This window comes from Drosophila ananassae, chromosome 3R (assembly GCF_017639315.1).
Source record: "Drosophila ananassae strain 14024-0371.13 chromosome 3R, ASM1763931v2, whole genome shotgun sequence".
NCBI classification, from domain to species: Eukaryota; Metazoa; Arthropoda; class Insecta; order Diptera; family Drosophilidae; genus Drosophila; species Drosophila ananassae.
Genome location: NC_057930.1, coordinates 15,414,076 through 15,441,891, shown reverse-complemented (window position 1 = coordinate 15,441,891; position 27,816 = coordinate 15,414,076). Strand labels below are relative to the sequence as shown.

The following is a 27,816-nucleotide window of genomic DNA, read 5'->3' as shown; positions in this document are numbered from 1 at the left end:
GATGGGATAATGGGGTGTATGGGGTTAAGAAGCCAAAACTAAGCCATTAAAACACTTATATGAAGAATGCGTTTATGCGGGATTAATTTCTTGAGAGTAGTTCTATTGATTTTTAATTTTTGACTTTTTGTTTTCTGGTGGGTTATTTTATGTAAAGTATGATAGATAACAATAATAATAAATTTATTAAAGGGTTTGTTGGGAAATAACACAAGTTTTGGACTCGAAAATAAAATCCTATTGAAATTAGTTTGAGAAAACTTTTGTTTCCTGGTGGGTTGAGCTCTAAAAACCATGATTCAGGCTGAAATTATCCTTATTTTCTCCGCATAAACGCATTTAATATTTAAACAACTTGACAGACACATACACACAAACATTATTTAACACTATATTTAACATTAAGCTGTTCCTTTTCCTCTAACTGTTTGCTGTTGCTCCTAAGACTGTAAACAAAATCACAATTTAAGCAGATCGGGGGAACTAATCACACCACGATGGGCGTTCGACCGTCCAGAGTCTTGCTGTCCGTGAAGTTGGACGACAGCGAGCAGGATGTGTTGTTCTCATCCTCGATGGCCAGCAGGTCCTGCGGCGGATTGTGCAGCTGCACTAGCTCGGTGACTGTGTGGGTCTCACTCCCAGATAGTAGCAAGGACGACTCCAGATTCTGGGGCGTCAGGACTAGACCACTGGGATGAGCCGGCGACGGGGTGTGGATCGCGTAGAGGGAACTGCTAGCCGTGGAACTGTCGCTGGAAGACGGAAGCAGGAGCTCCACGTCCGCCGGCGGTGGTGTGGGAGTGTTTACCCTGGTCACTTGCGTGGCCTCCTCCTCGCTGCTGGTCGTCTCACTCAACTGCGCCACCGTCTGGTGGATCCTCACGTGCTCCGCCTCCTCGTCGTCATAGTCATTCAGCTGGTAGTACAGCCTCAGGCTGTCGTCCAAAATGGGCGCAAACAGGCGCTGGAACTGGTCGATCAAGAGCACCTCATCTGGTCTTGGCTCCCTAGTGGCTCCCTCTATGGTGGTCAGCATCTCCTCCGACTCTGCCTGCTGGAAACTAAAATCAATCGCAGCATCCTCCACCTCCATTGAGCAATCTTTAACACTTCGTTGACCTCGTCAGACTTTGCCCTTTGGCGATTTGAGTTTTGTTGGCGTGCCGCTGGAATAATAAAGAAATTATTGTCATTTAGATCTTGGGAATAGAATTGGGTAATCCTCTAACCTGGCTTCGTCCTTGCCAGTCTGGGTTTGCGCCGTGGAAACCGTGTTTTTGCTGTAGGGCGCTTGGAAAGAGGTCGACGTTATGGTAAAATATCCACCCGGCTTCGGCTTCAGATGCCTGTTGTTCATCTGCATGTGTACAGTCTTCATGAACTCGATTTGGTGAGCCAGCTTCTGGACTTGCTCCTGTTGGGAAGAGTATTTTAAGAATTGTTTTCTCTCTGCATTCATTGCTCCACCCACCTTGAGCTCCTCGTTCTCCTGGTACAAGTCTGGGGACTCCTCTGGCACAAGACCCACTCCATTGAGGGAAAAGGAAGCCGTTATGCTCCTTACCTTGGCCTTCTGATCCCATTTGTCGCCCTGACCTTTGAATACGCGGAGTATTTTGGGCCCAAACACCAAAGCAATAGTGGTTGTTGTGGACAGCTGGGTTCGCACAAATCCCAGAGCATACTTGTAATCAGGGCCAGCATTCGGGAACAGCATGACGCTTTTGGGGAGAATTTACAAAAAAATATATAACATTTTGTTATTACTTAACTTTGTTCATTATTCTTATCGTGTTTCAATCATAAAAAAGAACAAATGAAGTGGAAATTGAAGAAAGAGTTCTTGGAGCTGGGAACAATTATCCTTGCCAGGATAAGACAACGCGAAGGAATACGTAATTAATGTTAGATACCTCTTTGTTTATATTTGCTTTTGTGGCCTAATAAATTCCGACACCTTTCCTCCAACAGCCAATTAACAATGCCAATTACATAGGATAGGAGGATAGGTTTTTGCTGTCTGACCGAGAAACTTTTCCCAACAAATTGCATTAATTATAAGGACTTCATCAAAAGGATTTCAGTTGCGAAACGCTGCAAGCCCGCAGACAGCCGGAATATATGCCCCGGAATGTCTATGTAAACAAAAGCCGCAGAGCGCGATGCGAACCAAGTCCTGGCAGGCTAACAAAAAGGATTACGCCGCGAACACGAGCGTGCACAAAGCAAAGGAATTTAATTAAAAGGGGTCCGCGTCCGGGTCTGGGTCCGGATCAGGGCTTGGGTCCTGGTCTTGGTCCTGGTCCTGGTCTGTGTTTGGGTCTGGGTCGGTGTAAGACGAACAGCTTTACATGTCCCAGTGGCCGTGAAGCGTGCTGCGGCATCCTGGATTACCCAGCATGTGTCAACTGTTATAATTCAATTCCACTGCAGATGGAGCTCCGTCAGGTGGAGGATTCTCCATCAAACTGCTTTGCATACGCAAAATTAAGTTGTCTCTTCAACTGGCAATGCAGTCGGGAAAAAAATACACTTTTAAGGACACTCAGAGGTGTGTGTGTTTCCTTAAATTCGTTTGCTTTGCAAATTAGAAATGTTTATTGCTAGCAGAACCATTTTAAATTAGAGTTTAGTCGCCAAAAAATGCATAAATTTTCCAAAAACTATTAAAAATAAAACATCTATTTTAAAATTCCATGGCTAACTTACTGGAACGCCACCATGGCTATGTTTACAATGGCTATATTGTAAATGGCATACGAAATGAGTCGCGCCTCGTTGTAGAGACTCTCCGCATTCCGGACGTTGTAGCAGACCCGGATTCCCCAGGCCAAGAAGAACACCTCGCCGATGGCCAGACTGTGATCCCACCAGTTGTACGAGCACTGCTTGAATTTCAAGTGGTTTTGGTCGTATATCTTGAAAAATATAAAAAACAGATCGATTTTGGAACCACCAAGTTGTATAGTCGTTAAGTCTACTGACCACTTCCGCATACGGAGTAGCTGATATAGTCCAAGTGCCCAAATAGATGAGCATTACCAGGAGTATGGGCACCATCCATTGCAACAATTGCTGATCATTCAGTTTGATCTTGTGGGCCGACTTGACCCGGTATGTTAGAGATACTCTATAGAAATATTATGGGAAAAAATTAAACTATGAAATGTGCTCATAATAGAGTATCTTACCGCCAAGTTTTCATCAGAAGCGAAGTGTAGGTGATGCAAAAGCCCATGTGGCGAGTCCATTTGGTAACAATACACCAGCTCATGTCCAGATAAGGAAAAATGGCTACCATCTAAAAAATAAAAAAATATTAAGATTGAAATATATTAATAAGATCTGTATACTTTTTTAATCGTTTTATTTTATAAATATTACAAATTTATTCAGAAGTCGTTGAGAAACCCTCATAGGAAAGAAAGTAATGACCTCTACCTCTCAAGAGGATCGCCTCGACTCGGTGTTGTCACCGTTTTCCACCTGGGATGGAGCCTTCTTTTTGGGAGTGGCTGGAGGAGAGTCACAATGCTCACAGTCCTCCATATCGGGCGAGTACTCTTCGATCTGAATGGTGGTCTCAAAGAAGTTGTACTGCTTATGGACCAGATTGGTGGCCTGCTCCAGTATCTTCTGGGGATCTGCATCCTTGGCTATGGCCAGGTGGGCCGAAAGAGCTATTTTGCTCATGGAGAGGGCCCAGATCCTCAGATTGTGGACGTGCAGAACGCCCTCGATGGCGAGAAATGCCAGCCTTACCCCCTCGTAGTCCAAATAATCCGGTGTGGCCTCCATCAGAACCATGAAAACATCTCGCAGGATTCGAATGGTGGTGATCAGCACCAGGATCGAGAAAATAAATGTGCAAACGGAGTCCATGAAGGCCCATTTCGGATTGATAAATATTATTAAGGCTGCCACAAAGACACCGACACTGTGGACAATGTCCCCTACAACATGGATGACCGCCGCCCGTACATTAATGTTCTGCCTAGTCGGACCATTCCTGTTGTTTTTCATCTTTTTGATCTGGTTGGACACGGATTCTCTTTTCAAGTCAAAATTTGAAAAAAGGTCCTTATCCACACCCAGTTCCGATCCCACCAACTTCATCCGGCCGCTGCGATTCACATCCCCCGGTTGGTAGTGGGTGTGTCCATGGGAGTGTCCATGGCCACCACCACATAGCAGCGTGCACATCATGATCAGGTTGAACAAAATGGCCAGGGCCGAGGTGATCAGCATTATTTCAGAATCCAGATCGTGGTCATCGTTAAGCAGTCGTTGGACAGCCAGCCAGACCAGGATGCCTGTGATGATTGCTTTTAGTCGGATTTGGTTTAAATTTTAATTTTAAAATGATAAAAATGTAAGAAGCTAAGATGAAGCAACCAAGGTAACAACCATAACTGATGATAGATAGGCTGCAAGAATGGTAAAAGTATAGAGACTACTATAGCACCCATATACTAACTTTTGCTGGCGCTTTGAGTCCAATCTACCTGTAACTATCCAGATGAAATAAACGGAGAACATGGCTCCGATAATTTCGGCTCGGTACCAGCCAAAATTGAGTCTTTTGGAGGCGGGTCTCCCAGCCAGATATATGGCGAACAGGGAGATCATGAATCCGGCCAGGTCGGTCAGTAAGTGGGATGCGTCCGTGGCAATGGCCAGACTCTTGGACCAAAGGCCCCCGATAATCATGATTATCATAAAAAACAAACAAACACAGCTGGCGATGATCAGCTTTTTTTTGGCGGCTCTGTCTATTCCCTTTTCTGGATAATGTTTGAGGTGACAGTGGTCCGTCAGTTCCGAGGTTATATGGGAGTGTCCTTTGATCACGAGACTCAAAGAGGAAGGATCATCTTTTCTTTTTGGGGAAGTGGCATTTGACTCCTTTTCTGCAGATAAGTTATCCTTGGGAGATTTCTTATGTGATTCAGTTTGTGACTCTCGATTTCTGCTCTCATTCTTTTCATGATCTCCCTCTCCGGGGGCATACGAGAGACTGCCGCGAAATGGACCCTTTAAAATATTAATTATTCTATTTGTAGGTTCCGCTTTGGTCTGCGGCTTGGATAAGTCATTGTTTTCATTTGCATTCGTGGCTGTTGAAGTACCCTCTTTGGATTTAATGAAAATCGGCTTGGGCTTTACCCAAGATTTTGGCTTAGATGCCTCTTCAATTCTACTCAATTTCCTTCGAATATCCTCCGAATCATTAGCCGCATCAGAGTCCAGATCGTGTGAGGATACAGTTTGGCTTTGGTTTGCTTTGGATGACGGTTTTGCTTGATCGGCTACCAGTTCTGGGGGCTTTGAATGCAAATCATAACGATCCGAGCGAATCAGAAACTCCCGGGACATATCCGTAGAGGACTTATATTTTTTGATTCTGGAAGGACTCTTTGATGCAGACTTTCGTTTGGTTTTAGGTGGCGGGCCTTTGTTCCTGGCTATCGGCCGACTTTCATCTTTTCCGTCTATCGCTAACCTTGACTCAGGTTTGATTTCCTTCCTCACTTCTATCGTTGGACCTTCAGCGGAAGTCGACCATCCCCATCTCTTCAACAGAGAATTGGCCCAGCTCTCGTCCGATGGACTTTTGTCGGGAATCGCAGACTTCGATTTGTTTGAATTTTCGTCTGTTTGGGCTCCTTGATCCGATTTGTGCACTTGGGAATCCTTGGAAATATTTCGGAATTTTTCCAAATCCATGTTAACAATCCTCTTTTTCTCATCTTGATCTTCCAAATCGGGAATCTTCAACAGCTCCCTCATCGCCGCCACCATGGCCTCCATATCCTCGTCCTCGGAGTCCTCATCTCGCTCCTTTTTCTTTTTGCCGCTCATTTTCCACGTATTTAATTTATTATCATGTCGCTTACGTCTGAACTTGTTCATTTTGATTGGAAAATCGGCAGGTTGTATTTTTCGTTATAGTTACCTTTTCATGGCAACCTATAAACCCATTTGTTTCTATTGTCGGGCAACAACTTGTTACTATTGTTGGTATTGTTTGTTTTCTGGCGTTGTTCGGACTTAATGGAGCTCTGGATTTTGTGACTCCCGTGGGGCTAAGCATTGTTTGTTTGCTAATGTTGACATCATAATTGGGCCACGGAAAAGAGGAATACCTTGCCGAACCGCGGATGCACTCTTTCTTGGCTAAGCTATGGTATAAATATAGTAGAAATATGATATTATCGCTGGTCTTTAAACACTTTAATAAACATCCTTTCTTTCCATGTCTTTTTTTCCATCAAAAAATTCAATCTAAATATTTTAGACATACGATTTGTGACAAACTAACCCAAAAACCCCTAGTACCTCTCCCTTCCATAAATGTCTAAAAGCCGCATTTAAAAACCCATAAGTGGGACTTTTATGCTGCGGCTTGTTGGCAGTAGAAACATGGCCCGGGAAGCCAACCTCTTTCACGTGCGGGTTAATTATGAATGAGTTGGCCGACCACGTAGAGTCTTTTGTCGCATTAGCAACATTGTTTTCAAATGGCCTTTGTATGTTTTGTGGGCCGTGTTCTGATTTCCCATCTCTCCCCCTTAAAGCCGGTTTAATGGGTTAAGAACGCGTGTTACAACCACCGACCCACCCGAGCACTCACCTCCAGATACATAATGGCGCAGCCGATGAGCGTGATCATCAGGAAGATGGGGCTGGCCACTTTGAAGACCTTGACACGTCGGTGCCGGAAGAGGTAGCCGGCAAGGATAAAGGTGCCACACGCACAGCCAATGGAGATGGTCAGCAAGGATATTCTAGGGAAATAAAGAAAATATAAGAAAGATAAAAAAGTGAACTAAAACCATTAAAGCCCAGAAATAGACGTATTTTAAATACAATTTTTAACGATGTTAGAAAATAAGAAAGACTACCGTAGTCTATATCCTATAGTTTCCTAACTATATGATACATAAAAAAATATTTTTTGTCAGTCACAATCACTAAATTGGAAGAGTTATTTATTGCTAGAATGTAGAGAACACAAGATGCAAGGTTTAAGATGTTAGTTAGTATGAAACAACATAGTGGGTAAAGACTATAACTACCTAACTAAGTAGGTTGGCTGTTAGGACCCAAAAAATAATTCATTTAAGTAAAAATATGAAAAAGAAGTAAATAAAAGCATATCTCGTCTCCTAAGAAAAATAAAATAATTATTTAAAAATATAAATATAGACTCGAAAGCAAGACTCGAACTCATGCCCAAATGATGCTCCGGTTTTGGAGCTTTACACTACAACCTATGAGCCAAGTACCCTCAACTTGTTCTCCAAAAAAATTAACTATAATACGAGGAAGGAACTATAGACCCAACACCGTTGCAGGCGGTTTCTGCTAAGCTACTTTTCCCATCACCATTAAATAAACAATTTGTCCCACCTGAACGGCCAATTGAAGTTGGCCAGACATGGCTCCGGACCGGTACACGTGTCGCAGCCGGGGGCACAGGACAAACACTTGAAGACATCCGTGTAGTAGTTGCTTATATTGTCCTGCTGCTCCTGCCAGGCGATCTCCATGATGGTGCCGTTGAAGCCATCCGGGTGACGCAGGGAGTAGAATCCCCTGCGACAGAGGCACTGGTAAGAGCCCCTGGCCCAGCTGCTGCTCCCGCCCATTGTGGTCAGCAACTTGCCTCCACCGATTGTTGCACTTTCCGCAGTCGGTTGCCGGTAATCGCACTGGAAAAGGTCAAACAAAAGCCAGCTCTCAGGAAATGGATATGTGTGGTTGAAGTTAGATGCATAAAATTGTGCTTTTGCAGGAAGGAACAGTCTGAAGTCCTTAGGCATCACTTACCATCATTGACTCGCGATGGCACTTGTGGGAGCTGTGGAATGCCTGCAGGTCATTGATAGTGGCCTCATCCTGACTGGCCACGAATCCTCCCACAGGCCGGCTGCTAGCCAGGAACGGAGACCGGCGAGTCGCCAAGCGTTGCTGCTGTTGCTTCTGGCGGCGACTCCCAAAGTGGTACGGCTCTGCCTCGCACTGGTTTACCCGGAGCGTGGTGACGTCGATGTCGATGCTGATGAAGCCTCGTAGCCCATGGCGGCCGCTCGGAGGGATTGCGATGCTGTAGGACACTAGCCAGCGGCCCAGGGAGCAGGAAAAGTACGGGAACGTCCACCAGCCCTTGTAGTAATTGTTCGGCGGGCTGGGGGCGAACTTCGGCGACCGCAGGGTGGGTGAGCTGGTTTCGTCGTCGAACCTGTTATGGGAAAGTTGGAGTAACACTTAGCAAAAAGTAAGTAATTTTCTCATTACCAGGGATAACTGCTGGAGGGTTTTTTGCCGATCTGTAGGCCCTCCTCCTCGTACCGCTGCGTCTCCGGCTGTCCCCCGTCGACCCACCAAACATACGACTGGACCGCTCCGTTGGTCAGATTCAGGGCCAAGATGCGAGCCCCTGTTATGGAGTCATCGGTTAGCAGGCCCTTGGCCAAGGCATCCGAGAGTCCTGCAAATGAATGAAATAAAATCATATAAGTCTGGGCCATGCACGTAACTTTATTTACGAAATTTCCTGCCAACGGAAATGAAAACAAAGTACACACAAAGTGATTAAAAGTAGCATTTGCATTCACAAGAAATGAATTGCCCATGCCACTGACTGCTCTTAATTGCTGATTACACTGCACAATTTGCTCGACTTTAATTATTTATGGCCTTCCATTTGGCTGACGAACATTCGATGGCTAAATGAGAATCGCATTTCCATTGTTGATTGCCAGGCCTCCAGTGTTTCACGAAAATATATTTAAAACCATTTGCATAAATATTCCTTTCATTGCCCAAGTTTTGATGCTGACATTGCCCTTTTGGAACAATAACCTGATTTAAAAATTAGTCCCATATGGAAATGGAAAGCGTAATTGGATTTTCTATATTTAATTAATTCAAAGAGGTGTCATGAAAAGATCAAAAAAGCTTTATTCTAAAGACTATATGCCATGTGGTCATATGGGGCGTGTTAATCGAGTTAAAAGCACTTTCGAATTTGAACTGCAACTATTGTATCTAGGAACTTTAAGTGTTCAGCCCGAAACATTCATTTTTGTTATTGCTTCGAGTATTGCAACCTTGAAACAGTCATTAAAAGCTGCGGCTGTTGTTGCTTCTGTTGCATTTGTGCTTTCAGCCTTGGCGAAAGTGTCAACCCGGCAACAATGATTAATATGCGCGGCAGGACACCACAACAGTGTCCTTTTTCCTCTCGTTCTCTCTACCCGGTTGCCCTTTTGCTCGGATGGAGTGTGGGCGGTTAGCTAAAGCCAATATTTTCAGCACATTTCCTGTTCCTGGCTGTTGCTCTTAGTGCTGGCCAAATAAAGGGGAGGAAGCCTATAAACTTGCGAGTATAGTTCTGTTAAAAAATTATTACAAAAATATCTATCATGAAAAAAGTCTCCATCATGGTTAATATTAAGCTTAATAAAGTTCTTGTTTCTTAAAAATAATTATGCAAGTATTTAAAGTGGATTACAAACAATTTAAAATTCATCCAAAAAAGCTGAATTAGCTGAATTGCCAACTCTGACTTCTGTTTGCATTCCATTGAGGGACGGAAGTTAGCGAAAGTAAAACGAGAATTGTTTACAAAGTAAACTTATTTAAATTCGATTACCGCAACTTCCGTGGCACTTTCTTTATTTTATGCTTTAGTGTGTACAGGACTTTCTTATTTTCCTTTTCCTGCTTCTTTCTGTTGCTGTTCTCCGAGGTACCTCCGAGATACATCCGAAAAAGTTTCCTTCTTTCCCCAGAGAAGGAAACATAAACCGTGTACGTGCACCGGTGTAGTTACTAAACTTTTTCTTAAAAGTTATGCCTTTAATATTCCACATAATAGATAATAATTGTTTACCTAGACAGATTAACGCTAAATTTGTTAAAATAATGAAAAAAATACATTCTATATTAATATTCTGTCAACAACAAGACAGGAAAACGAAACCATTTTGAGTACATGAGAACAGCGACCAGGACCAGAACCAGGAATTGAACCCAAGCCGTACAACATGTAGTGTTTCGTGTAGCCTTGTACCGTACCCTTTGAGCCAAGTACGTTGGCTGGATATTTCATTTTGTGGCTGAAGTAAATGGCACATAAATATACATAAGGAATATTTCTTTTTTCTCGCGAGTGAACAAAAAAAATAGAAAATTGTATGTGTTGTGAAAAGAAAAATAATTATTGTTAACCAAGATACATTACATTTAATAAGATTGGTAAGATACTAATAAAAAAAATACATATCATTTCTACTTTTTCTAGAACCAAACAGGGAAACGAAAACTTGTGTATGAACAACGACCAGGACCAGCACCAGGATTAGAACCCGAGCCCTATAAGATGTTGTCGTGTTTCGTGTAGTCTTGTACGTATTGAGCCAAGTACGTTGACTGGGAAGCGAGGAAAATTATTTCATTTTGAGTTAGAATTTACAGAATTATTGCCCAAGAATGCCTCTATGATATGTAGTTTGAACATTATGTATGCAATGACAAATAACTTTGCCTTCTAACGTCTTACAAGTGCACTGTAAAACAAAAAAGGAAATGGTATTTAAGGACGAAGCATAATGTTATATTATAATTCCTTTGTAAAGAAATGTGGGTTTCTGTTGGGAGATATAATTGGGGTCCACATGAGGTGCGGATATTTAATAAAATAATATCGGATATCTAAGGTAGATTTATTCTCTCCCGAGGAAGAACAAAAATAATTGTTTAGATGAATGTTTAAAATACCTAACTTCTAAAGAAAACTAAAAGCCTCGTACCGTAGCCTTTGAAGCAAGTACGTTGACTGGAAAGAAAGTGAAATTAATTATTTCACTATTATTTTACGAGGCTGAACTTATAGGATTATTGCCTAAAAGGGTTGAAAGCCTCTATGATTTGTGGCAACAGATTTGCGACTAACTTTTTTCACTCTGTACACATATGCACATTCATATGTAGGCACGGTGATCATCCTAGCGATGCGGCCAAGACAAAACGCTTATGGTAAGCAACATTTCGCAATGGCTGTCAGCCAGGTCTCACCTGAGGAGGTAACACCCGGCGACACGGAAAGTAACGGCGATGATGTGCTTATGGGTCAGGAGCCCATTCATCATCCGCTGTGCCATTTGGATTCTCACTCGTCCGTACTGCCTCATCAATCTTTTTTCTTTTTTTTTTTCGTATAGTTTGGGAATTTATTGCCTCTTGGCAGTTTTTGTTTTGTTCAGGATGAAGGTGCTGAAACTGTAACAACAATTGTAGCCATATGTGTGTGCGACTTTTTCCTTCATTTTCGAACAGAAGTTTGGTGCTTCGGAGGGGAACGAATGTGAGTCAGAGTGTGTAAAATTGGCAATTATTCAAACTACAGTCAGACATGTTTTTGCCATGTTCTGTGAAGGCTTTTTGCAGCTGTCAGGTGTTTTGTTTTCCCCTGTCTGGAATAATTAAGTTTGCCCGAGATTTGTGCCTGAAATCGGACTTTTGGGAGCAATATTTCGGGGGATCCTCCTGGGGTAGTTCCTACAAAAGATGAGAGCTCTTTTTCAATTAAGCTGGGGCTCTAATTGAATGAAACTTTCCGTGAATAGACATATGTGTTTCAAGTGTCTTCAAGTGAAGGGACGCTCTACACCTTCCTTTTGCATTCTTTTAGTGTATTTATTGAGTAACACTGGGTTTCAATAAGGAATGATTGAGCATCGATTAAGAAATCATTGAAGGTATCGTGGCTCCATGCATTTTTGAAGAGGATCCTCCAGGAAATTTAACAAAAAATTTTAAAAATAATTCGTTGCCAGTTTTTGATGCAGATTGAAATGGAATCGAAATAGAAATCGTTTAAGGTATTCCTCTCAAGAATCGGATGAAAATTGGCCAAGATATGGCCATCGCTGGGGGCCATATCGTGGCTCCATGCATTTTTGAAGGGAATCCTTCAGGAAATTTAACAAAAAATCTAAAAAATGATTCGTTCCCAGATTTTGATGCAGATTGAAAGGGATTCGAAATAGAAATTTATTAAGGTATTCCGCTCAAGAATCGGATGAATATTGGCCAAGACATGGCCATCGCTGTGGGCCACAACGGGCACCATGCATTTTTGAAGAGGATTCTCCAGGAAATTTAACAAAAAATCTAAAAAATAGTTTGTTCCTAGATTTTGATGCAGATTGAAATGGAATCAAAATAGAAATCGTTTAAGGTAATCCGCTCACGAGTCGGATGAATATTGGCAAAGGTATGGCTTTCACTGGAGTCCATGTAGTGTTTCCATTCATTTTCTACATTTCTGAAGTGGAAATTTAACAAGGAACGGCTCTTATTCGTTTGCCGCTTTAAAATCTTTTCCGCAATCGATTTAGTAAGACCGACTTAAGTGCTTTTATTTTCTATTTCAATAGATGTTTTCCATTTTTCCACCTTTTTTTCGATTAAAGACAAAAGACAGGCTCGGTCTATCAAATCCTTCTGCACTTCTCACATTGAGCGGCTAGGCGCCAGTTAAGTCAATGATATCCGTTTGAGTGGCTGCCCCTTTTAAATTGGCTTAAATTTATTCGATTTGCCGAAGCACTTTATGGGAATAATTTATGCGTCGCATCAAAATTTCAAGAGTCAACAGAGCTCTGCAGAGGCAAACAGCGGCAGCATAGAGACGAGTGCCGAAGTTATATACAAAGTGCTGCCTCCTGTTGCTCCAGGACGCTCAACAGGACGATGGAACAATAACAAGAGAAACGCCAACAAAGGCCACCAATTTGCCTTCGTTTTATGCGACTTTCGCTGACACGTCTCACCTTTTTGAGCACGAACAGGAGAAAGTGATGGAATAAAATGCCGATACCGAATCCTGGCTCGTGTGCCAGGTGGATCGTGGGTGGTGTGGAAATCATGGCCATAATGGCAGCTTATGCGCCCTAACACTTAGGACTCCGTCTTATTATCCCAAACCCAAGAACTGGGCTCCAGCGATGAGTTCATTGTGCGTTTGGCGCTTCGGTCTGTCCTTGACTATACACGACACACTGATAGCGTTCTAGTGGATAAGTCGTGCACTCTGAAAAATTTACCAGCCATTTGAAGGATAGGAGTTGAAACTAGAAACCTTTTCTTTTTAGAAGTTCTGAGGTCTTCTTGATTTAAAAATAATAATTTTTTGTCCCACTGATTTGTTTTAGTGCATTCCTTTGTGTGACACTGTCAAGGCTGCTTGAGCGGAATGAAAGTCTTGTCCTGACAGCCGCGACAGCATTGGGGTTGACAACGAACGACGCACTTGTGGCGCATCAAGCGATGCCGACGCCTCTGTCCCCACCCACCCCCACTTCCTTCCATCCTTCTCCCCCATTCTGTTACTTGTACAATTGCAGTGTCCTTTGCCGTTGTTAGTCCCAATGTTAATGCTGTGTTGCTGTAGATTTAATTTAAAGTTCGCATTGTGCGTCGTGTCATCCGTCGTACTCGTTCTTGTTCTCCGCTGTGATTTACCCACGAAGCTTTTAAGGGAACAAATGTCCTGAAACCATGGTAGATGGCAAAGAGGGTCCAAAGGGAACAGATTTTGTGAAATTAAGCAAGGACATGCGTGGCAATAAGTACGAATGTACACAGAATTTTACAACATGAGGGTATCTGATTTCCACTTAAGGGATATAAATGAAAACGTACACTAAAGGGTACAGAACAGAGTTCCTTAACAAGAAGGAAATATCATTAGGACAGGTTATTGAGGAATATTAGTTTCTATTGAAAACTTTTCGGGAATGTATCAGAATTTTACGGCTTTAAATAGAGCCCCCAACGCCACCCCAAAAAGTATGCTATAAAAATCGACTGCACACCCGCAACCAATCGTGAGGAAGTCCCACAAAACGTTCTGCCATTGAACAAATAGTTATGGATCTGAAACCATATCCAAACAGTTAAGCCGCCGAATACACGCACTTTAATCGCTTTCACATGGCAGACACGCGTATCTACTCGGCCATAATACACACCCACATGTATTTCTCTAGCCGGAAAGTGTCCTTTTCATTCGATAAAGGACCACTCGCCCACTGGCAAGCAAAATCAATAATCGATGATGGAGTAAAAAATAATATAGATATATAAACGAAACATACAAGTGGTATATGTGCGACTGAAACTCACCGCCGTGTCGAATGATGCCCACTTCCTGGAGTATCGAAGCGGCCAAATCGGCTTTCTGTCTGGAGCTCTCAAAACGCTCCGAGTTGATTGGCACTTTTAGGGGTCGGAACAGGGTTGAGATGCAAAGAGTGCCCAAATTTTCGGTGGCAATGTCGTGGACCGTCACCAGAGACTGTTCGATGGCCTCCTGTTAATGTTTAAGGAATCTTATGTCATTATTATCATCGCGATTTATTTGGAAAAGTTTAATTACTTAAAAAGCCAACAGAGATTAATTAAAAAATGAGAAATTGTTTTCGTATATGTAAAAACTTTCTCCTTGCACTTATTTGTCTAAATATTTACCTTTAAAAGGTTTCTTTTATCTTACATTTGAATACATTTTTTTCTGTGTATATTGAATTTTTGCGGCGACCCAAATCATTTTTGTTTTCTATTTAAACCTGTCTCTTTTTTGGCCTGTCGCTGACAACGCATTAAAAATACATTTTGTTTAAAAAAAATTCATGGTGCTTGGCCATTATATCATCGTTTTTGCCTTAGACCAGGGATGCCCAGTCCCATTGCTCTCGTTCCTCCTTTGTTGTTGGATTGCTCTGTCATATGGGTAGAGCAAAATCATATACGTGTGCTGCTCCCAGTATAGGCAAGGCAAATTACAATAACAATTTTTCGTAGTTTAATAACACTTAAACAGTTTCAACACTTTTCTGGCATTTTGTTGTTGGATTGCCGAAAACTTTTCACTGCAAAAAATCACTTCTTGTTGTGGTTTTGGACAGAATGGTTGACTGTGGAACGATGCATTTTTTCTTTGTCGAAAATTTTCTTTGCGAGCAGCAATGTATTATATGTAATATAATAATAAGCGGAAACAAAAAAATTAATTTGGAAAGGCATTTTATTAAATGCTATGCTAAAGTATCTGCGTCACAAGCCGATATGGAAGCGCAGTAAAAAAAATTCGAAAAATAATTGAGCATATTGAAAATAATTATAATCCTAAAATTAATTCTCAATTATCCGAAAAAAATTTTTTTTTTTTTTTCTGTTGAAAATGTTACAAAAATTTTTTTCAGTGATACGATAGAAAAAAAAAAAAAACTATCGCTCATATGTATTTGTGCTTTTGTGCATAGGTATTGGAATTTGCTCTGTCATAAGCAGTGCTTGGGCACCCCTGCCTTAGACCCTTTTATCGTTTGAGTGGAAAATTTCGTTATTGGCTTTGCTTTTTCCCGACTCTCAAAAGTTGGCATTGTTTTGACTCCAAATTGTTAAAGACAAAGGAAAAAAATTAAATCAGAAACTCTGTCGTAGAATTCTCAGTTAAACCAGATGTATTTTCAAGCGAGTGTTTTTGTCGTAAGTTTGAAGAACTTAGAGTAAAGTTTTTCTGGCTCTACCCTAAGCATAATGCCACTGAGCGTACCCTAACCAAGAATTACTTGGCTAAATTGCCAACCATTAACCCCATTAACTTGGCTCATTATTCGAACATAAACCGCTGAAAATACGCGCAAATGGTTGGATATTTAGTTAAGGAAAATGTGGGATAAGGCTATTAGCTCATGTCTAACTATTCTTTAGGTGGTTGCGCCACTACAATATAAATGGAAATGAATTGTTGGGATTTAAGAGGATTACAAGTTTGTTATTGTCCATTTTGGCGATCCACAAAAATTTTAACGTGGATCGAAAATCTTGAGCTCCATTGTGTTTGCCATTTTAATTCAATTAGGTTAGTTGAGAATTCCAGAGGTTCTGATTGCACCTCCTAACAAGCTCAGCAGTGCTTGGCCTCGTCTTGCCTCTTCCAACACACTGGTAATCGTTATTTCAATTGCACTTTAGCGTAATTGCAGCTTAAATGGGGCTTACAACATCCCACATGGATGGGCTGCCATCTGTGGCTGCAATTACCAGCGCAGTAAAGGAAAATCATAATTTGCTTATTTTCTCCTTCGGGATACTTGGGGACTTATGTCCTTGGATGGGTCAAAGGATAAATAATAATATAATTAACCAACAGCAATTTATGTAAATATATAAAAGAACACCTGACATCAGTAGCTAATGATTTATTTATTTATTTATAACATCCTAAAAAATCATGAACAATTAAACTTTTAATTTCAAGAATTGTTACTTGCCCTTGTGACTGTATTGCCATCTCCAATTCGTATTATATTCTTAAAGGGATCGTCCAGGACCTCAGACTTTCCCCAGGGATTTGACGATTTTCCCGCCACAGCTGGTGGTGCGGATGATGTTGCTGTGGTGAATGATGTTATTCCTGCTCCGGATCCGGTTGGTGTTGTCGTCGCATTGCCATTTGTTGTTGTAGCGGTGGCCTCGGGGCTTGTTGTTGCAGCTGCTGCGTCTGCCACAAGCAGCACCATCGGCAGCAGCACTAACAACAGCGAAGGCACGCCTCTTATTTCTCGCAAAGTGCCGTTGGCCACTTGTTGCTGTCGCTGGCAGACTCTCTCTAGTGGATGTCGGTCCTCTGCCACCGCCAGGCTCTTCTTCTTGCGCCTCGCCGCATTGTGCCAGCATCTCATTGTTGTTTTTGCATTTGCAACTGCAACAAAGGGGAAAGAGATCAGGTGGATTAGTTCTCGACATAGACGATTTTCAAAAGTAATTTTAATCATTGTCCCTGCCACACAACATCCTGATGATGGAGTGGGCAAAGGACACAGTTATTGTAAAGTTTATTAATATAAGGCTTTTAATACAAGAGTATTTAAGAAGTTACAAGAGCTGGGAATATTGGTATGACTTTAATATCGTATTTGTTTATATAAATATATGTGTCTATCCCCCTCTACTATATCACTTTCTTACAAATGGTGGCCATTTGTATCTGTATTCGAAAGCTTCGCAAATAAAAATGATAAGTTTATGGATGAGGGTACATGCTAGCATCGTGAAATGCGGAGGAGTTACCTCTTTCAGGATTAAAAACCATTTTTGAGACATAAAGAAGACAGAAGGAAGTGGAAGGACATGTAGACAGAAAGAAGTGTTTCGAAGCTTAAATCCGAAACTTGGCACTCTACCTCTTGGTTCAAATGCAAAAAATGTGTCACTTTCCCGGGCTTTTATTTGATATTTACATTTCGGCCGCTTTCATCGGCAGGTGGAAATGGGTCGGTCCTGGAAGTGTTTCTCCTCCACTCGTTCTTCTTTTATTTATGTCTTTGGTATTTATTTACGAGTTGGTTTTATGCAGACCAGAGTAAGGTAAGGAACTCACTGGCCTGCCTCCTCACCTCTTTGGATTCTTACTTTTTCGTAGCAGAGTTTCTTGGCTCTGTTTACACTTGCCCTGGCATAAATAAATATTTTAACAATTTATTTATATGTTGGCCTAATAATTCTTGCATGTGTTGAAAGGGAAAGCGGAGCTGATGAAGGTTAATTGAGCATGGGAATCCGAAAAGCGTCAGCAATTTGTGGGAAATAAAATTTAAGGCCTTCCTCGACAAAGTCAAGAGAAATATTATATTAGATTTGGTTTAATGGGACAATTTTTGGGCTAAGGGCTAAGCCTTTTGCTTGGATTAAAAACTCTGGCATAAAATGAATAAAGTATTCTCTGAAACAGTAAACACATTCAGCTACCTTTTATTATGGTAAACATTTGCCCGTTTGCTCTCGAGCCCTTTCCAAAACCGCACAGCCATTTTCCAAAGCAGTTGCCATGTATTAGCCCCCCAGCCCCAAACATATTAGCCATTTGTTGGTATATGGTAGATGGGTACAAAAAATTTGCCAGCCATTTGAACTTGACTGACGACAGCATGTGGATTATGAAAAGAAGATGGGGTCGGGATGGGTTTATTATGATTCCGCCCACAGTGCTCCTTGTTTATATTTATTGTTTACAGTCGGAAAATTCTCTTTCTCTTCGCGTTTTTCGCGTTTCATGAGCATGACTAAGCAGCGACCCATGAAAAGGAAAAAGGACACACACACACGAGCAGCTCAGACAAGCAGCGATGCTGAAGAAATATGAGCAATATGCAAAGGATTGAGTGGATAGCTTTCGCGATAGACTGGGACACGGGGGAGCTCGACTGGAGCTCGTAGCCAAAAGCTGTGAAAGGGGTCACTCACACAGGCCAGAAACACGAAAAAGAGACTTGTAAGCGGAAATGCTGTTGAACATGGCTTCCAGTTGTTGTTTATCCTTTTTATTTGTCGGATAAAATAAACATGAACGGGGCAAAAACGAAAGTCCCTCTAAATCTGTGCCGGACACATGCCAGGATACATATGAGGACACACTGAGCTGCAAAAAGGTTGGCAAATCCTTTACGTAGCTGGGTAATACTGATGATTATTTTATTCTGTACATGTATGTCCTTAAATTTAAATAATGTTAAATCATTTCTCTATTATTTTTTAGTCAATTTATGAATGGAATGTGTTTTTGTTTGGAAGTGTAAACACCATTCTGGCCATGTTTGGTAGCTATCTCCTGAGCTACACGTTCAAAATACTTTTTCTAGCTTTTGTTGTGGTTTTCATAAACAATTTTTGGTTTTTTTAAAAATAAATTGTTGTTAAAGTTGTCACAGTAATTCTGAAACATTCCACAAATTTCTTTTCGCCTTTGGAATCTTTTCTTTTAAATAATTTTAATTATCCATTTTGTTATATCCTTTTTATGGAATGGCTTTCTTTTGGTTTAATTATTAAATACCTCTTGTCCCCGTGCACAAAGTCATTTTTCTTAGAATACATTCCCGAAATAAAACACATCTTAAGAAGGGAATCCGTTTCCACTTTGCATGCGGCATAATCTAACAAAATGTTTTCATGTTCACCATGCTAACGAAACTAAGCCCCTGGCTTATGCTGACTCGGGTCCTTGAGGTGTCCTGCCAATCATTTCGGCCATGTCTATCAAGGACTCTGAATCTTTGGGACAATGCGGTTCCTTTTCGCCTTTCGCTAAAGACGCTTTTCCCATGAATTAGCCGAGGTTGCTCGGTGGTAGGGGAGGAGGAAACTCCTGAGGCTTGCATTAATTTAATGAGGTTCCTTCTGCCTTTGATTTGCCTGCGGCTCCTTTTTTTCAGACCATCTCATTTCAGTCGCTGAAAGTGTCGGCAGACGTTGAAGGAAATGAAATGTTTCAACGCCTTTTCTTTGGCTTTTCTTCGGTGGTTTCTGCCTTATTTTTCTGACCGCCTGCGGTCAGAACGTCACAACTCAACTGGAATAAGTGAAGTTGTCAGTTGGCTGTTTTAGTTGTTGGGCCTGTGTTCCTTAATCTGTTTGTCTGTCATGTGTTTTGCATAATGTTCTGGACTCGATTGAGCATTGGATCCGCTTTCCCTTTGTGTCAATGTGTGCGGAAAATTAGGTTATGCAAATTGCTTTGACGATTAAGCTTATCAGAGACCCGTATATGTGCGGTATTTTAGGCTTTCAGACTGAGGTGGACGTGTTCAAATCTGATAAGCATAACCCAATCAAATTTATTTTAAATGGTGAGAAGTTGGCTTGAAGACAGCGGCACTATCTTAGAGGCAAACAAAATTTTAAATTTATCTCTTTAGTTCAAAAGACCATTCATAGTTAAAGCATCCTTCCAAAACTAACTCCTACTTTACTGCAAATGTCTTTACTTGTTTGCCAAATGGGCACTTAGCAACCAGCAAAAACATACATATGTCCACATACCTAGAAGGATATTATATATAATTCCCCCATTATAAAGTCATAAAAATATAAACACACAATAAGCAGAAGAAAAGACGAAGTAAACGGAAATGGGGAGACACAAAAATCATAAAAATCAAATCATTTCTGAGCTGAACTCATCCCATATGAGAAAGATAAATGCAATGCAACAGAATTCCAGATGGTTGTCGTCCTTTTTGGCGCGCACTTTCCGGCACATAAAGCACGTGGAATTATTATGATCGAAAATCAATGACAAAGAAAACTGACAAAATCAGCAGAATCCCCATCTTGAACGCACAATTGTTGTCGGAGGATTCCAGGAGTCCCTGGATGAAAGGAGCCTTTAACGGCGATTCCCAAGCGGAGGGCTTAGAGGACGTTTGACCCTCCCCCGGGCCCTGTTCCCATTTCGAAAGACCCACAAATGTGTAAAGCAGATAAAAACGTGCTTTTGAAAAGGTTCCCCAGTTCCATAAAGATAGTTTCTGCGATGAAAAGCAAAGATGGAACTGAGAATAAAGCCACTGACTGGGACGGTCGCTAACCAGCTCAAAGTTTGTTTACGTTTTACCCCAAACGAGGAAGTAATTCAACCTGTTTCCATAGAAAGTTTACCTTCCAGTCTGCAACTTTGGCCAGGTTGAAGTGTTTTTCTTTTGGCCTTTAAGGCGACAGGTCGAAAGGCAACAGGAGCTGTCGCGTCACCTGCAATGACACGAAGGAAGGAAATATTGCAAACGATTTCTGTGAAATAAATTATACAATAAAACGGTTGAGAAATAGTTTTAAATCTAAAGCTAGCCCAGAGAAACAAAAATATTCTTCCCAAGTGGAAAACACAAAAAGTGCCTAGGGATAAAGAAATAATTATGAGATGAAAATACTCAGTATTCAAGAAGAAAAACTACAATTGTAAACATCACAAGAAAAGTAAATCCAAACTTATAAACATGTTGACAAATGTTGTCTAAGTTTGTTTCACTTTTTCAAGATTGTTTTCCTCTTCTGGGGGAAAAAGTCCTTTTCAAACGCATGTCATGTGGAAAAATGCGCCGGAGAACACAATTTGAAGATGGCGGAAGGAATGCCGTAAAATAAGAAGTCACCCGACAGAGGAGACCCACTAAAAAAGGACGTGGTACAAGCTGCTGAAATAGCAACCGGCAGCGGCATCAGGAGCAGCTGCGTTTGATGTCTCTACCCCGGAAGGAGCCGGGTGGTACAACGGAGGACTTGACATTGCATTGCCCTCACGGCATAAATATTATATGTTTTCTTTTAGCAAGAAGCTTAAAACCCGAAACAAAGAGGCTGCTGGGAGGGCTAAGTGAAAATAGTGAAGCTGTCAACAGGAGTCTTTGGTTAAGAGGAAGATCCATTACCAAGGTTCAAAGTTAGGGCTTCATCAGTCACCAGGTCTGGTGCCAGTGCCGTCACTCTGTCAATTGCAGTTTGCATATAAATTAGTGTAATTAAATGTCATACAAGTGCTATAAAGTGCCAGCAACCAAACTGTGCTTAATTGTGCTTTTGATGTTTTGGCATTGAAGAGGGTGGAGATTGTAGGTACACATGTGCGTCCATAAAACTTAATGTCTGCACTGGATGGCACTTCACAAGCTGCGGTGTAGCAAGTCAAGTGCATCCTTTGTTGTTGAGGAGATCTAATATTAGGAGTATTAAGAGAAATGGGAGAACATTTTACAATATATAAATTATTATACTTTAATATTATATTATTATAGAAACTGGTCTACTATCCCATAGCTTTTAAATAGATATAGATAGAAGTTTGAAAACTGCAAGGGTATAGAATATTCGTGTTTGCCGACTTTACTTGTTTGTTTGTACCATTTTCTTGATGCTGTGGGGATTTTGTTGCGTCACTCTAAAAATGGCAGCCTAAATTAAAATGAAAGTGCAAATTTGTTGCTTTTGCCTACAACTCTTTGGCGTTTGACTTTCGATCAAAGGTAGCTCAGGGCCACACCCATTGCCGTCCTCAGGGAGGATGCAAATGATTCCACCCTGAGCGCTTACTAAAATGCACGCCCCTCTGAGTGCCACGCCCACTAGCTTTTAAACAAACCATTTTTGTTCACTTTGTCGGTATTTAGTTGCCTGCTTAGTGTAGGGATTTATATGCAGATATATACGAATATACATATAGATTTGAGTAATGAGAAAAGTTGGAATCGAGGGCAGCGCGGATTATTCATTAGCAGGGGCTGTGGCCGGGCCTTGTCCTTTTTGTTGCATGTTTATTTTGGGGTTATCCTTGCATCTCTAATTGCCAAATTATTCGAGATAGTTGGTTTTAGTTTTGGGTTGATGGCCTTTTCTTTGATGTCCATTTTTAAAAGACTTAATTGGATTTTCTATCAGTCCACTACCAGAAAAAGAAATTAAATAGTATTACATTTAATCCAAGAACTAATGAAGGATATGAAGTCATTCTTTGTACAAAATTGTTTCATCGTAATATGGTCTAAGTGACGCATAAATATTAACACACCACAAAATTAACACCAGTCATTAACTGAATAAAACTGACTCATAAAAAGGAAAGCTAAAGAAAGGCTTTTCCAACCAGAGAATAGGTTCATGTTGTTCTGGACATGGTGATTTAATAACAATTTCATGACACCATTAGAGGGTAACATTTATTTAAATATCTATTAATTTCGACGGTCATTAATATTTATTGCTTCTGTCAGCCGGAGCCACGTGGCTCCTATAATGTCTCCGTTGCTTACTGACTGTCAGACAACGGCGACAAACAAACTCTGAAAAGCCTGGAAATGAATAAGCAGATAATAAGGCCTAAGAACATAAGCAGACTGGAGGCTCAATTGCTCGCACTCATCTTGGCAAGAGCTCATTGCGAGTATAAAAATAGTATATATACAAAGATGGTTTATTTCTGGTCTGGTCTATTTATATTGTTTTTTCTATCACGTTAATGGTTTATGTTCCTTATTTTTTTGGTAGCCAGTTCTGTGATTGTTGGGCCAAATACTTAATATACTTATACCTAAACTTAATCATCATAAACGAAGATTTTAAATAATGTTAGATTAGCAATCATATTGTGTAAAGTATGCAGATTTTGCCATTTAGAAAATTCTGCGTTTTCAATATTTTTTATTGGGCCAAAATCTAGACTTTTATAATTCCAATATTTTACCTATAGTCTATCCTTCCTTACTTTAAACATTTTTTAAACAACAATAATCCTTATTTGCGGTTTCTGATATCATCATATGAAATAGTTAGTTTATAACTAGTCACTTTTGGTTAATTTTCTCGGAGCCACCTCCGTTGAAATTATAATTTTCCATTTAAGCTGCCACATTTATCATTAAACTAATGCGCTTCTGGCATTTCGTCTGTGCTCGGTTTTGACAATGGCAAATCACATTTGCTGACAGGCATAATTAATACTCATAATGACATTAAAATGAAAATTGTGGCTTGTTAATTTTGGCAAACAGTCACGCGCCCCTGAGCGGTCCTCTTGTGTGTGCCACAAAATGGATTTTCCAATTAAAACAAAAATCAATAAATCTCATATAATGGTTGACTACAACTGATATTATAATTTCTGCTAATCCGGATATATAATGAACAATGATTTTTGGTGAGCTCTAGATAACGAAGTAGCCAGGCTTTTCAAAGTTTGCATTTTTGGTTTCAAGCGAATAAAGAAGGTGAATGATCGGAAAAACAGACCCCTCGCCAATAACACATAAATATTTAAGTGGAGAATTCGTAGTCTACTTTTCAGCCGCTTTCGAGACAGGAGCCTTAAAGCCATTTAATTTTATTACATTACGCGGACTATTAAAAGCCCACCGAGTGGCTCATCCTCCCAACCAACCCCCGAAAATTCGTCTAATAAAAAATTTAACGCAATCAATTATGTATATTAATTTGAATATAAGCCAATGTACATATGCATGTAAGGATATACAGTCCTGGGCTAAATTTAAACCTCTTGGGGTTGTTGCGGCATTCATTTTGCTAATACATTGGATGAAATGGAATATCTATGCCGTACTTAGGGGAGCTGTGAGCTGTGAGTTATGAAAATTGGGTTAGTTGGGTTTATTTTCTGAATATATAAAAGGTTAGAAAGGTCTTGGCGGTAATTTGATGCACGCGGAAATTTCACCACTTTTGAATATTATTCAAACATAATTAATACAGAAAATACATCAATATTAAAGGCATTTCCATATTCCTACCTCTCGTTCCCAGCTCAAATCATGACTTTGACTTTCCTTGGCCTTTTCCAAAGTCACTGCTTTCTTTTGGCACTTTGCGTATCGTTTTTATGTATTTTTGTTTGTTTATTTTAGGAATCACTGATTTTTTTTCCACTTCATCATTCCCTTTCGCTCGAATGTTTCTTTTATTGTCCTGGGCTGGATGTTAGCTTCTATTCGCAGTTTATGGTGAAGAGTGTACACAAATATTTAATTTAAATACATTTTCAAAATTTTGTGTGTGTGGACTGAGACTTGGCTTATTGACAATCGAATTGGCTTTATTTCAAGTTATTTCATTGTTTGTTCATTGAGTTTGTGAGTAATTTTAGCTTTCCATATTATTGCCTTAGTATTCACAGATGCGAAAGATATTTATTACAATATCTAACTAATAAACCAGACTATTAAACAGATTTTTAAACTTGATTTATAGTTCCCTCGAATAGTTATCGCTGTGTTATCATTAGCAGTACAAATTCTAGACATTTTCTAACTTCTATACAGTAACTAAAACTTCAGGAAGATCAAATTCTGGCACTCGACTTTTTAGTTTGGAATTAATTGCAAACTTTGCACCACAGGCATTTTCCCAAACTAAACATCGCTGGAACTGAGCACATATTATCGTTAATAATAAATGGAACTGAAAGTTTCGTGCACTCAGCTAGCACAAAGGGGAAAAAGTTGACGGAAAACTTTCTAATAGGACAGGGCGAGGAAACTTACATAAACCAACATTCCACCAACAGGAGCCAAGGCTGGCGCTGTGCAAATTGCCAGCAGATGAGATGAAATATTTATGAATATTTATTAGCCGTGAACTGTCGCTTATTAAAAACCTAATTGAAGCTGCCGTGGTAGAACCTGTTGCCGCCTCATTAGGGCCGGAAATTTTCATTCGGTTTTCCCGTTGGCCATAAAGTTAATTACAATATTTCATTGCCGCTGAGCGAGAAACGGAGCCGAGGAAGGAGGCGAGAACATTTTATATCTCAACAAATTGCCAACAGCGCATTAAACGCAATAACGCAAAAATGGAGCCTGGAGCCAGGAGCCACGAACCAGGAGCAGTGGCAAGTGGAAATGGAACAAAAATGCAAAGCAATTTGTAGTAAATAAAGGCAAGCAGGAATTCTGAAATGGCACCCAAAATACGCAGCTCAAACAGGAAGGCAAACTTTTCACGCCCTCCCAGCAAAAAACACTCCTATAAAATATACTATATATCTGTATGTAGGCGAACAGTACATATAGAAGTGTATATCTGTGCACCAGCACAGAGGCGCAGATGGGGCAGAGACATCGACAGGACGCACGGGGGACTTTGATTTTCATGACCAAGTAGGAGTCAGAAGCGAACAAGACGGCGAAAGTTGCGAGGAGCGGCAGAAAGTGGTCCTTTGTTGGCGTTTTGTAGACGCTCGAATGCTCTTGGAATGGCAGGAAAACCTAGGCGGAGGGAGGATTCTATGAATGAAACACTCAATGAGTTTAAGTTAAGCCAAAAATCACCTAAAATAAAGAAATATAAATAAAAAACAAATTCCACAAAGTATAATAAAAAGGAGCATAAATAAATTGAATAATTTATTAATTTATAATTTTGGAGAAAGAGTTTTTGAATCAACAAAATACAAACACCATATACTACAAAATACTTTTAGTTTTGACCAGTTGTTAAAAAAATGAATACCATAGTTTATAGTAAAATTAAATAGGTAATAAATAAATAATTTTATACTTCATGGAAAAAAATAATGTTTTTGATATAAACTAATCTTTTATAAGAATTTCGGCTGCTCAAATGGTGTTATTTTGGGAAGAAGCCCGAAGAAACAACCTGTAAATAAAGCTCAGAGGCAGACACACCGTTTCTGTCTAGGTGGGATTTATGTTTCTTATTTCTTGTGCCTCGTTCTGCGTTTACTTCTTGTATAATTTTGGGGCAGACGCCCACGCGGCGCCAAACGCTGCGCAGTCTGCTCTGTTTGATTATTCAACAGAGTCTGCTGCAAAACAAATATTTTATGCATTATTTTATGACGCCTTAAAATGCTTTACTTTCCATAAAAATTTCTTATCATTTTATATTTAACTGTTAGTAAATATATTTGTTTATCATTTTTGATAGGGGGCTTTTGGTTTATTAATTTTTAATTTTTATTTTCTAACATGTTTTTTCTCCGTTTATTAATTTTTTTAAGCATTAATTTTAAGGACACCCACATGAAACTTTCGCTTTTCAATGCAACAACACGGACGCTGAGGCTGCCACCCACACTCTCACACTCACAACTCACACACAAACACCCAAACACACACACCCACAGGGACGCACTCTGGAAGAATACCGTTATTCCGCTGCCGCACAACCGACACACTCGAAACTCCGCCACTAACTGTTCCGTTATCCGCGGGTCCTGCTGAAGGAAAAGTTCGCATCGTGCTTTTCCGCTTTTCTCTCGCGGTCTTGCTCTCTCGCTCGCCCACTCCCCACATTCGCCCCGCCCTCTCTGTCGCTCGCACGCATCTGTTATCAGTTTGATTTGATTTCGCCAGCAGTCCTCGCACAATTTGCCTTCGCTTGGCCAAGGATTCGGGTGCGTTCCCAAGGATGTTGGTAAACTCACCACACTTGTCGCTCTCTCTCGCTTTCATATCACTTCTCTCTCTACAGTGGGCATCGTTCTCCGTCGGCCAGACACCTGTAGTGTGAAAGCTTTTTGCGACAATGTTGTCATCAGGTAGTCAAAAATTAACATAATTAATATCCTTTACTTCAGTGGCTTTTGATGATAAAAGGGTTTTTTGATGTGTGTTTGAAAAATAAATATTTTCTTAAGCATCTAACAGATTATTGTGAATAATTAAGAAATCTTAAAGATATCTTGGCATTTTAGGCAAATAAATATTATTATTAAAAAATTTGTGCTGTAACTATTAAATGTATTGGAGATATCTACCAAAAATAAGTTTAAAAAAAAATAAGTCTCTGCGGGAGGTCGTCTGATAACGCTCCTGCCCTCCAGTCCTTGAGTGGCCATTGCATTTTTAGCCTCAATTACACAAATAACAGCAACAACCTGTTGGCATTTGTATGCTTGAGCTGGTGCTTGGGCACCCTACCCCCTTCAGCCACGATTGTATTTTTTATTTGTGACAGTGTATTAAGCGTTGCACAATAAAATTTGCTACCGTTCAAGTGAACTCTTAAGAGTACCCTGACATTTCACATTGCTTTCAGGGATCACGAGAGCCAAGGCTCCTCACTGGAGGAAATATTTGTATAGACTTGTGTAATTAAATAATATTATAAATTTAATGTTTAATTTTAAAATATATTCTTGAACAATTTTAGACTTCTAACAACTTTTTTCAACCGAATTTAAAAATCATTTAAACTCAGATATCCTTCCAGTGCACTCGCCCTTATTTATTCCGTCGAAAAGCAGTCGGATTTCTATGACTAACCTACACTGCCTCTCTGCCCTTTTGACCCTAAGCCCCTCCTGCTACAGGATCTCTGGTTGAGCTGCCAGCAACAGTTGACGTAATTTGCAGGTAATGTGTGTGTTGCCTGTTGCTTCAGTATCCAGCTATTGCCACTGACCAGGACACCATCAACTGTCCTTACTCCACC

General features: G+C 40.5%; 2 protein-coding genes across 3 annotated transcripts; both read right to left on the bottom strand.

Moving 5' to 3' along the window:
* Positions 1-377: 377 nt before the first annotated feature.
* Positions 378-26,594, bottom strand: LOC6497017 (probable G-protein coupled receptor CG31760). Its single transcript, XM_032455228.2, has 14 exons — positions 26,515-26,594; positions 24,153-24,346; positions 16,356-16,786; positions 14,203-14,389; positions 8,305-8,497; positions 7,837-8,248; positions 7,417-7,718; positions 6,638-6,791; positions 3,195-3,304; positions 2,989-3,133; positions 2,713-2,921; positions 1,475-1,724; positions 1,233-1,417; positions 378-1,169 (listed from the first exon to the last, which is right to left on the bottom strand). Exons 3-14 carry the CDS (start codon positions 16,764-16,766, stop codon positions 1,127-1,129), a joined length of 2,601 nt encoding a protein of 866 aa, XP_032311119.1. The 5' UTR covers positions 16,767-16,786; positions 24,153-24,346; positions 26,515-26,594; the 3' UTR covers positions 378-1,126.
* LOC26515063 lies at positions 3,195-5,967 on the bottom strand. Of its 2 annotated transcripts, XM_014906912.3 has the most exons (3): positions 4,509-5,931; positions 3,445-4,316; positions 3,195-3,304 (listed from the first exon to the last, which is right to left on the bottom strand). In XM_014906912.3, exons 1-2 carry the CDS (start codon positions 5,914-5,916, stop codon positions 3,448-3,450), a joined length of 2,277 nt encoding a protein of 758 aa, XP_014762398.1. In that variant the 5' UTR covers positions 5,917-5,931; the 3' UTR covers positions 3,195-3,304; positions 3,445-3,447. The 2 variants fall into 2 exon arrangements, with proteins under 2 accessions (XP_014762398.1, XP_032311120.1); XM_032455229.2 differs by lacking the exon at positions 3,195-3,304 and having other exon boundaries at positions 4,133-4,316; positions 4,481-5,967.
* Positions 26,595-27,816: the final 1,222 nt, after the last annotated feature.

Coding starts and splice junctions, on each gene's coding strand:
- LOC26515063 (XM_014906912.3), bottom strand. CDS start 5,916: ATGAACAAGTTCAGACGTAAGCGACATGATAATAAATTAAATACGTGG. Junction 4,317..4,508: donor TTTCATCTGGATAGTTACAG/GTAGATTGGACT, acceptor CAATCATCACAG/GCATCCTGGTCTGGCTGGCT.
- LOC6497017 (XM_032455228.2), bottom strand. CDS start 16,766: ATGAGATGCTGGCACAATGCGGCGAGGCGCAAGAAGAAGAGCCTGGCG. Junction 3,305..6,637: donor GCGCCATTATGTATCTGGAG/GTGAGTGCTCGG, acceptor TTTATTTTTTAG/ATGGTAGCCATTTTTCCTTA. Junction 1,725..2,712: donor ATAGCCATGGTGGCGTTCCA/GTAAGTTAGCCA, acceptor TCTCCCCAAAAG/CGTCATGCTGTTCCCGAATG.